An 11,443-nucleotide genomic window follows, 5' to 3' on the forward strand; every position below is an offset into this window, starting at 1 on the left:
GGGGAGCTTTAATGTTCAATGTTCTAAATTGTGTTTTTTATTTTTGCTGAAATCTAAAAAAAAAAAAAACTTTATTGACCAACAAGCAACAACAACAAACTGTGTTTTGAAAGTTATGAACATCTGTAAGAAGTATGTCAGGACAGCAGTAAAAGCTGGAAACAGAGGAATAAAAAATAAAATCCTCGAAAGCACATCAGCCTATCTGCTTTTAGTTGCCTTGACAGCCTAACAATGCTTGGTCAGGTCCTCACACACACTACAGTAACTTAGTAACTAAGGCAACCCGTGCGCTATTACGCATGGAGCATCTATATTGGGAACTCTGGCGCTGGACCAGAGGGTCACTCCATGACGCAGCGACGCACGCAGGGCGTTGTTCTTCCATAATGAGACACTTTATAACAGAACGTCAGCCCTGGCATCAATCTAGTCTCAGAGCGACTTTTGGGACTGACGGACTACCGCTGTAGGACTCTTTAGGGGAAACTTGCTTTTGCTTTCTGCAACCCTGAAACTCTTTTTTTCTTGTGGGAATACACGCGCTAAGTAAGTAAGTAAGTGGACTTTGATCCTTTTTAAAACTTCCTTATTACACAGCTGCTGTCCGAGCGGATTAAAGAAGGAAGCGCTGTTTTCACTGGGATACCCGCTGCTTCATTACGCACACAGATTCAAAGAGTGAGCTGTCATCGCAGAAATTAAGATTATCTGGAGGCTAATAACATGTTGTTAAGAAAAAGTTACACTTACAGCAAATGGTATTTCATGTGTCTGTCATCATAGGAGTGGTATCCCTCTGGTAACGATGTCCTGTACCTTTAACATTACTGTTATTATTTATATTCTGTACATGACAGGAACCGAAAAATCAAGACACTTTAAAAGGAGAAAAGCTGACGCACTTAGAAGAGACAGTCTTTGATTGAAATAACACATTTTGCTTCTGTAAATTAGGAGATTTAACCCTTCAAAGTTTACTCCTGTTCCCAGACTTGATGTTAAATGCGAATGAAAGAAGTCTGAGAACAATACCAAACATCCAAAATGCTCACTTCTTCTTATCAAATATGACGTTTGCATTGTTAAATGAAAGCTGAACAAACGCAGTCCAGATTTGGCTTCAGTAAAGTCTGTCCGCGCTGAACGTGCTGCAGCGACACACCCATGTCCCAGCATTTCTGACATCCACACACACACACACACACACACACACACACAGAATCACACTCACTCACTGACTGACAGAGACTCTCTCTTCTCCTCCTCATTACTATCCAGATCCTCTGAAAAGATGCTGCTCCTACTACTGGGAATCATCCTCCTGCACGTCGCTGCTCTGGTTCTTCTGTTTGTGTCAACAATAGTCAGCGTGAGTAAAAACTATGTTGTGTTTTTCCCCACTTTTCCTCAGTCAGGTGCCATGTTTATGATTAAATATCATCACAAATGTATCAAAAACACTCCATTGAAGCTCACAGGACAACAAAGTAATTCATTTTGTCTCCATGTTGTATTTAAATGTAGTTAAGGAGGATTGATAGCTGTGTCCTAGAAATATGAACATGCCAATTTAACTTTTTTATGATCTAGTTCTCACACATAACTTGACATGTTGTATGTTTGCCATCAGGTATGGACGTCAAGTGAAACCGGCACCGCAGACCTCTGGCGTAACTGCACTACAACCAGTGTAGGATACCACTGTGACCCAGCATCCACTGGAGGTCAGACACCTGCTTCACGTTTCACTGTTTAACTCATTTATATCAAGTAGCAAAGACTATATCATTCGACCCTTGCTGTGCTGTGAGGCTTTCATACGTTCTCCGGATGTTATTCTCTGATGGTTTCATTTCAGGGGTCAGCTTTGGGCAAAATGCTCGTCATACAAAAGCTCTGCATTGAAACCAGTTTGAGGCAGCTAAATTGATATTAATAGGAGCATTGAGGTGTGAAAAATGACATGCTTGAAAGCCAACATTTAGCATGTTGATGATGTGGGTGTGTCACAGCCCCACTGGGACTCTGGTGCCATCTAGGGCAGAGAATGTGGCAGTGCCGTCTTGAGGTGAGAGCTGATAGGCTGCCGCCGTATAAATAGTCATGGTGTGATGTCCATATTGAGGTCTCATGCTGGGGAGTCCATAGTGACAGGAGTTTGGGAATTGTGGATGATCTGGGTGGGGCTGCAGAGTATTTAAAGTAGTAGGTATGTATGGGTGTGTGTGTGTAGGGGTGGGTAGGTGGGTGTGTGACAGTGTTTGAAAGCAGGGAGACCTTGGACTACCTCCTGCAGAACATCAAATGCTGCCGGGGGGTCACGCCCATGTCACATCAGAGTGTCCAGTGTTAGTTTGCAGGGATCATTAGGACAATTTAAGGCAGCAGCTGCAGCCTTGAAGAGATTTATTTAGCCAGTCGGCCACCTCTAAAGGGAGATGTGGATATCTCGATTCCAAAGACTCTCACATTACTGAATTTCTATTGTTCAAGAATGAAAAATGAATCACCTAGTTCATGCTCCATCACGATTTAGCAGCACTATGTTTGCTTCCTAAATGTGCGGTCACAGAGTTGCAGGAGCTGCCCGGCCACAGCCAGGGTGATGTCATTTGTCTAGAATGAGCCGCGCTCAGCCAGTGTGTGTTTTGTCAGGCCAGCAGCGCCTGCATACTCTGCCAGGTAGTTTGATGGCGCAGCCGGTTTGTTTGACTTGCTTTCATTAGCGCACTGACGCACTGTGTTTATTTAAGAAGGCGCGTGTGCTCTGTGCTTTGGCTTTGGGAGATGGAAGATAGGGGTCTGCTCTCACGTGGAAGCCAAGCCTGGGCTTTTCTGGAGCTTTGCTGAGCAATCAAGTTCATTCTCTTGTGACTCATAATCAGGGTAATCATGGTTTTTTTTTATAAGGGCTTCCACGTTTTCCAAGGAGTTTCTTTGGTGACTAAAAGTTTCCTGTAAGTTTGATGACGCCTTAGTGAGAAATGTTCTGTCACTGCTATTACACATCAAACTTGACTTAAACATCATGTCCTTACAGGCAGGAAACTTCACTCACTCTAAATTTAGCTTTTGTCAAAGAATGTATTTTCCAATACATAAACAGTGAAGTAGAAACTGTTTTATTTTGGCTCTGCAGCACAGTGAGGCCTCAAGGATAGAAGCTATTTACAGTTTTATGTTCCTGTTTTGAGTCACAGAAGAATCCTTGTGTGTCTCTGGAACTGAAAATACCAGAATCACAAACCACAGCATTCATACGCATTTTGGGGCATGAGTCACTCTTGCTTATCGGGGATATTCTGAGCCTTGAACAGCGCCTCACGCTAAGGAAATGCCCCCCTTGTCACTGCTTCCTACTACTGGTTTGTTGAGGAAGGAAGGAGGACAAGATGTATGTTTATCAGAAAGCAGAAATGATGTATCGTCATATTTATAGGAGGGGCACTATTCATAGTACAGGGGATGGAACATTTCACCCATTTCTCACAGTGTTATCACCGTATTATGTAACATGTGAAGACAGGATCATTACAGTGGAATCTAATTGTTGGTCTGGTGTGGTATTGTGCCGGCTGCATTCTGTGGATGAAGATTTGCAGCGTGTCGTGTTTCATTCCATATCTCATCCTGGAGCCAATAATCATCAGGGCATACTGGTGGTGCTGATATTGTAGGTAACCTGACTCCAGAGAGTGCAATCAGTCAGGATGATGTGAGGGATATTTTCCAGGAAAATGGTGCAATTCTTTGAAAAAAGGCAGCAGAAGGAAAATAAGAACAAGTCAGACGGCTGTGACGTTCTTTGATTTCAGTCACTGAGGTTAAATGTGGTCAGTCGAAATGTTAAGATCACACAAAGCAAGATGTCTCTGTCCTCTAATACACTTTCTGTTTTACGAGGTCTAATAAATTATGAATCCTACCCTTTTTTTCCGTGCTGTAAGTGCCCCCATTAAACCACAACTTGCATTTGATTTACATAATGCGAGAGAATCAATAAACTAGAGATGCCGGAGGAGGCTGAAGGAAGCACATCAGACATTTGAATGTCAGAGTTTAAAGGTGGTATGCATACAGATGGAGACACAATAAAATACCCACATTTTATTGTGTCTCCACTGGAATATTTGCTGGTTTTAGGATGGGACAGGAGGCTTGTAGACTCCTTGAAAACGTACAAACAGATCAAGGATGTTCTATGCCCTTTGGAATGAAGCAGCGCTTTCTACCAGGGATGTCACTAAAACATGACAGTAACAGCAGGCACAACTAAAAAGAAGAGCTGGATGGATACAGAGAGGGAGAGAGAGTGTGTTCTTAGGTAACCTGAGAGGCCAGGAAGGCGGCCTGGATCACCCTCAGACAAGAAATAGACCCCGTTTCAAAGTCCTAGGATTCCTGGCGTTGCGGAACGAATGAAGCACGGATACAACCAAACTCAGACAGCAAAGATAGACTGTAGTCTCCTTTGTCAATACAGGTATCTAATGGGTTAATGGCTTCTAGCAGCCAGGCCTTGGAGACTAACAAACAATCAATGTTAAACATTTAGTGGTAGGTCCTGCTGTGAGGGTCTCGCCAAGCTTTTAGGAACAAGATCCTTAGGTTCCATTGTTGTGGATCCATTACAAATCCCCAGAAGAAAACATGGCCTAGGCTAGCTTATGATGCTCTCTTTGAGAGGATGCTTTAAGTCCAGCTGAGAGTAGACCAGCACACTTTGGTAGTTATTTTTAGTAATGTGTTTCCTCTAACCCTTCCCTTTTCCTTTGCTCATTGAGTGAGTGTTAAATGCTTTAGGATAATGTCAATCATGGGTCCGGTTATTGACAACACTCTCCTTCTTCTCCTTTGCAGAGTGGATTCAGGCGGTCCAGGCCCTCATGATCCTATCCATCATCTTCAGCTGCCTGTCTCTCTTCGTCTTCTTCTGCCAGCTCTTCACTTTGCAGAAGGGAGGACGCTTCTTCCTCACTGGAACCTTCCAGATCCTTGCCGGTGAGTTGGATCCACCTCAACACTTCCTCATAAATTGATATCAGGAAGACACAACCTGGATAGCTCTTTTCTTTGATCTATCAATTGATGCTAAATGGGTCATATTCCACATAATGAGGGACATCTTGAAATTGCTTGTTTGGTTGGACTTCAAATCCAAAACACAAGGGAGTTCAATTGAGAATGGTACAAAAGAGAGAGAGGCAGTTTTCTCTGCCAACCATTACTTAATTGCCAACCAAATGAGTGGTCTTTTGAGTCCAACCCTTGGTCATTTAATACAGGAACACTTGTGTAGTCACAAAGATAAACGAATGACAGATGCTCAAACCGCCTCTTCCGTTGCCATGAATTGAATTAAGAGAGTCTGAGCCAGTTCCTAATGGTTTAATGCCCCACTTGTCCATTGTACTTCATGCCCTTTTGCCAGAGAGTGGCTCCACTGCCAGTCCATTGTTTCGTCTCTTGGCAGCCCTTTTCCAACATCCCAGGTTTTTTTGTTCTCTGCTGTGCCAGTGCATTGACTGGTACCCAGGTGCCCACTCAGCCACACAGGAATGAGACTGGGCCAGCTGCCAGCCGCACAAGTTGAAATGTCAGGAAGGCTGGCACTGCGGGGGTCTGACAAACTGATCATGCTCTGTCTAACCGGGGAGGTGGGCAACACAGGCGAGACTGGATTCAATAAGCATGAATCACTGTGATATTATTAACAGAGGGTCCCTCTGGGTAGGGCTGCCCTGACTGAAGACTTTCCATTTCAACTAGTACTGATCAATTGAAGCCAACAGTGGGCTAAGCCAATGGTAGACTGCATATCCAACATTCAGTATATTAGTTTAGTCCACATTTACAGAATGAATAAGTTCAAAGAGTGACAAAATGTTAAAGATAAAAACATTTATGCTGTGCTACATTCCAGAAAAACACACAACTGCGACAGTAATACTAAAATATACTCTCTGTCAACATATGCATGATATATCATCTGTTAAAGGCAAGGCAAGGCAACTTTATTTGTATAGCGCATTTCATACACGAGGGCAACTCCATGTGCGTTCCATTAAAACATTAAAAGCATTGGTAACATTCAGACAAGCACAAAAGAGCACCATTAAAATGACAAATATAATAAAAGATAGAAAAGAAAAGGATAATTAGAAATATGTTAAAGGTGAATTTAAAATTAGCATTTAAAGTGAGTTAAAATGAGCTAAGATAGGAAGGCAGTGGCAAATAAGAAAAGTCTTAATCTTTGATTTAAAAGAGGTGAGAGTTGGAGCAGACCTACAGCTTTCAGGGAGTTCGTTCCAGATATGTGGTGCATAATGACTAAACTACTGCTTCACCACAAGACAACACTAATGGCGGGAGTCATAGCATCATGATTCCTAACATACTGTATCTTAAAAAACAAGCTTTGATGGGTTAAACCTTGTTTCCATCTCTGTATGTGTACGGAGGCTAGTGAACTAGGAGTCCATTGGTTCTTATAGGAATCTCCATGATATCCAATGTGCTTGCAAAACTCCTCCCCTAATATTTTGGTCTGGAATCTGTCTTGAGTATGATAAAAAAAAGAAAAAAAAAGCTTTTGCTGTCGATTTTGGAGAGACCATTTGCTCATTAGCTAACAGGCTGCCAACTAGCAAACAGGCTATTTTGTTAATTTGAGCTGCCTGTGTTATTGTCAAGTGGGCTTGTATGATTAAAATGAACCTGTTCATCCAGTTTTAACACACTGCACATCTGGTAAAGTTGTCCTGCTAAAATATTAGGATACTAAATACACAGCCTCCAAATGCACATTCCAAACAAGTGCATAGGGAAAAACGAACAGAATGAACCTCTCCCTCATAGCTACAGGTGGTTAGTATTAGATGGACACCAGTCACGCACATAAGTGGAAATTACGTGCTTGTTATGAAACACTGAAAGCTGTTTCAGTTGGCTTTAGCATTGCTCATAGCAGCTAACAAGCTAAGCCGCTAAATAGTAGCGATTGGTCAGAAAATGTTGAGGTTATTTTTGTGTAAAATGTCCTTATTTACTCAGTGCTGCTCTTGAATCTGAGCTTATCTGGACACTTTCAGCTGACCAATGTAACTTTACAACACATAAAAATGTCTACTTCAATAAGTCAACCATACATCCTCTCACTTTTGTGTAGCTTGCTCATCAGATGTCCCCCACAAGTCTTTTTCCTTGGAGCCTCCTGGATGGATTTTATTTTTCTGCAACTACCAGACCAATGGATATCTGGTTGACTAGGACTTTGTTGATCAGCTAACGTTTACTCCGCCCTTTAGAGGCAGACCTCTTGGGAATCACTTACCTACTCGCTCCCACTGCTAAGAAAGGGTTCAGCACAGGACAGAGAGCAGGAGGCTGAAGTGAAACATGATCTGATAATTGATCAGAGAGATAGCGAACAGTACTCAGTGCTCACGTTTTTTCCTCTCTGTGCAGGTTTGTTCGTGATGAGTGGAGCCATCATCTACACGGTGATGAGTCCGGAGTGGGTGCTGGAGACAAATGTCTTCGGCTACTCCTACATCCTGGCGTGGGTCGCCTGCCCTTTGGCGCTGATCAGCGGACTCATCTACGTCATCTTGAGGAAGCGAGAATGAGCCTTCAATCCATCCCGGTGTTCCCAGTAACCTCCCTGCCCAACTGCAAATGTCAGACCCCCTCTTAAGTTCAAGTTCTGATGCCTGAGTACCAATGGCCAATGGAGCCACCAGGCCAATACACCCAGATCACAGCTGAGGGGGTAATACCAAAAAATTGAAAGTGCAAACCAACACAACAACAACCAATACTGTCTCAGTTAAAAGATGTATATAGTATCTATGGTTTAAAACCTATTTATAACACTTTTTACATATATGTACATAGTTTTTGTGTTGCTTGTCAACAGATACTTGTATGAGCTTTGTTTCAGCTGATTAAGTGCCTTGTGTTTGTTTGTAATGATGAAATAATTAGATGCTCTTTTGTTGTGTTTTCTTTCTTTTTTGTTTTAATTGCCAAAGAATTAGCAGAAAGACAAAAAAGTTTCTTGAATTATATTAACCAAAGTGCATGTATGGAAATAGAAAGGTTAGAAGATTTCATTGATGGGCTTGCTTTACAAAAAAGAGTGCTGACATCCATGGACGTAGCGTAGCATAGCCACGAGTTACAGATTTGGTCCTTTTCTATTTGTGAATTTGCAACTTTCAGTGTTTTTGTTTTCAGTGTTTTTTCTATTTCTTATTTTCAACAACAGATGGTGCTATGTATTTATCATTCCTCTTACTGATAGCAGTCATTTACAACAGAGTTTCGTTATTGTGTAGAGTTGAACAGCTTGCCATCAATTACAGTGAGAATCCTACAAAAAGGTGCCTGACTGCTTCTTTAGGGAACACAGCCTGATTTTGTTTCGCCATCACCTACAGAAAGATAGTCAAAAGTCATTTGAATGTCAGTATTATTATGCCAGTTTGTGAAGAGTTGTGTCACAGCAAAATTACGTCATATAAGCTTTATCTTTTTATCTATTTGCCTTAGTTTTCCCTCATTTGGATGTTTGTGTTCACCTCCTGTCATTGGCTGTTACAATCTCAAGCCAAATAGCCTCCTCCTAGCCAAAACCACCCCAAAAAATAACAATTAAAGCCTATGAAGAAAGTATCTTTTAACATCACTACAAACATATACCACAGAGTTGAAGCCATACATGAAAATTACCTAACAGGAAACCGTAGTTATCATTAACTCTGTATGTAAGAAAAAAGGACAGAGATGTTTGCAGTAGTGACACAAATGTCTGTTTCACATACTTGAAGTTTGACATGCTGCAGTCTCTGCCCACTGATGTCTAGATGTTTTCTCTTCTACTGTATAAAACACTGTTTATATGTTGTGCATAACAGATGGTGATGAAAACGTAGCCTTAAAACATTCACTTACTCAATAAAACAACTCTCACATTATCTAATATTGTGTATTCCACAGTTACAAGGGACTGGATTCATGCTAAAAGTGATGCATGGGGACATGGTCATGACCTCATGCAGGATAACAAGACATCTTTGAGACTGTTGTGCTTTCTCTGTAAAATCTGAATCACATTTACGGGCTAAAAGTGCCACAAGGAAAAAAAACTGACAGTAAAATGACGGCAAATTCTTCCCCATGTGTGGTGTTGAATCTGTTACCATTGGTAGCTGGAAGTTGATAGCTACATGATCAAAGATGTCAGCAACTGAAATGTAAATTCCTGTGCACAAGCCAAGCAAGTCTATTTTACAGTATGCTATCACACTCTGGCAGATCAAATAATCTGCCCTGTGCATGTATTTGCAAATGCTGTATGTGACTTCTGCTACCACGCACTGGGGCAAAGGCACGGCGGTCTGCACCCGATGCCAGTTATCCAAAACACGCAGCTACTGTTTCAGTGTCAACAGTGCCTCCCATGGCATCAGAAATAAGAGGACTTGGACGTGGCGGGTCTGTCCTCCACTTGACATCTCTGGTGAGATCCTGCAGCCTTTCAAAAAAAGAACTATGACGTGGTGGGTTCGGGTATTTAATTCAGAGCTTACGCTAGCTAGTCTGATGTGGTTTTTTAGCATGATGCTCATCACAGGGTTCAGTTAGAAGAGGTCGACTCTAATGAAAACTGCCCACAACAACTGTTTTGTGCAAAACAACAAATGTCTATGCCATGTTTACACCTAAACTTCCAGATGCTCTCAATATTACCAAAGCTACTTTGAGTTGAATCATTAAAGGATGTTTCTTACCACCATCATGGAGCATGTCGTGTCTGTCAATTTCACCGTATAGCCATGGGAAGATGCTTCCAGTGTTTTGGGATGATGCAAAATCTGCAAGTGTGAAGGGATTCAACACTAATAAAACAACAATTCATTGGTTGTACTTGTTTTCTTAGCCATAAGTGTTGTGTTCTTTGATTTGGATACAATAAATATCTTTCAAATTTTAAAAATAAACAGGAGGAAACATCTACGAAACAAAAGCTATCTTCACTTACTCATGTGAAGGGTTATATAAGTCCAGTTATACATTGTTAAAAATTTAAATCTTACCAAGTGAAATTGTCTCCTTTTTAGTCAAAATGTCTTATCCCACTTGATTTAGGATACATTTACTTAACAAGTAACATTTGAGCAAGATAGAAGGACTTGTTTTTAGACAATGATTCTTTAATATCGTCTTAAGTCAAACAATCTTGAAATGATTTAGAAGAAACAAGGTTTATTTTACATTTCAAACATTTTTCAAGCTGAGATCTTATTTGTAGAGGACGGATAATCTTGATTTAAGACAAACACTTTACTTGATTTAAGTAAATGCATTTTATTGGAGAATCTGTCAGAAAACAGCTCCATTGATAAAAGAAAGAAAGAAAGAAAGAAAGAAAGAAAGAAAGAAAGGAAAGTTGTTGTTTTTAAGGGTGGGTGACAGTTTTCAGGCACTGTTTCTTCTAAATCAGATCAAAATATACATCCTCAAACTACATGCACACAATGAAACTCCTACTTTAGAGCATAGCTGTCTTATCCTAAAAAACAACACGACTGAATATTAGCATATCCAGCTAACTATGAGGAGACATTATATCTCAAAATGCTCAAATTAAACTTTGTAATCTTATTCCAAGTACAAGATGGTCTTAAACCTAGAGAAGTGCAGCTATAATACAACTCAAATTAAGGTGAATATATCTCAAATGGAGAAGTTGACATGAAATGTATTAGTGCAAAACTATTTTTTTGAGTGAATAAATACTAATTGTTAGCATTCCTGTCTTATTCTGAGACACTACGCTTTAAAATACTGGTAAAATACTGCTTTAAATAAGTTTTCCCTGCTCATTTTAGGATCACAGTTTTCTCACTATTACGCCTTATTTTAAGAAATCTTACCAAGCAAATGTTCACTTGTTCTATTGGCAGATTTTTTTGCTTATTTCAAGGTAAAAGTACTTTGAAATATTTTTTTTTTTTTCATTTTGTAGGGCCATTTTTTCCAGTGTAGTATCGATTATCTCTGAAATACCAAACCATAGACCGTGAACCTTCAGACTTAAGCTACGCACATTCATAAGTGAGTATTTTGGTCTTGACTCTGTCTCGAAAACACTTTAAAAATGTGCCTTTGCAGTGGATTTTGGGGAGACCATGTGACAGTGTTCTAGCTTAGCTAACAGGCGAATTCCTTCAGTTCAGCTGCCTATGTTGATTGTCATGTGTGTTAATAGGATTTAAATGACTTGTTTAGCTAGTTCTAACATAAAAAAATATTATTATACAGTATTTAACTTTAAGTCCAGTTATCGTATTTGATTAAACTCTGAAATACCAACACATGTCTGACTGTGAACCTTCACAGACTTAAGCTTCACACATTCATAAGAGACTGG

General features: G+C 40.5%; 1 protein-coding gene across 3 annotated transcripts; it reads left to right on the forward strand.

The window, feature by feature from the left end:
• The first annotated feature begins 311 nt into the window (after positions 1 to 311).
• pmp22b (peripheral myelin protein 22b) lies at positions 312 to 9,808 on the forward strand. Of its 3 annotated transcripts, none has more exons than XM_034708170.1 (5): positions 312 to 557; positions 1,282 to 1,372; positions 1,634 to 1,727; positions 4,864 to 5,004; positions 7,474 to 9,808. In XM_034708170.1, exons 2-5 carry the CDS (start codon positions 1,295 to 1,297, stop codon positions 7,632 to 7,634), a joined length of 474 nt encoding a protein of 157 aa, XP_034564061.1. In that variant the 5' UTR covers positions 312 to 557; positions 1,282 to 1,294; the 3' UTR covers positions 7,635 to 9,808. The 3 variants fall into 3 exon arrangements, with proteins under 3 accessions (XP_034564061.1, XP_034564060.1, XP_034564062.1); XM_034708169.1 differs by having other exon boundaries at positions 313 to 553; XM_034708171.1 differs by having other exon boundaries at positions 313 to 549.
• The last annotated feature ends 1,635 nt before the right edge of the window (positions 9,809 to 11,443 follow it).

Source organism: Notolabrus celidotus, chromosome 18 (assembly GCF_009762535.1).
Source record: "Notolabrus celidotus isolate fNotCel1 chromosome 18, fNotCel1.pri, whole genome shotgun sequence".
NCBI lineage: Eukaryota > Metazoa > Chordata > Actinopteri > Labriformes > Labridae > Notolabrus > Notolabrus celidotus.

Coding starts and splice junctions, on each gene's coding strand:
- pmp22b (XM_034708170.1), top strand. CDS start 1,295: ATGCTGCTCCTACTACTGGGAATCATCCTCCTGCACGTCGCTGCTCTG. Junction 1,728..4,863: donor TGACCCAGCATCCACTGGAG/GTCAGACACCTG, acceptor TCTCCTTTGCAG/AGTGGATTCAGGCGGTCCAG. Junction 5,005..7,473: donor AACCTTCCAGATCCTTGCCG/GTGAGTTGGATC, acceptor CTCTCTGTGCAG/GTTTGTTCGTGATGAGTGGA.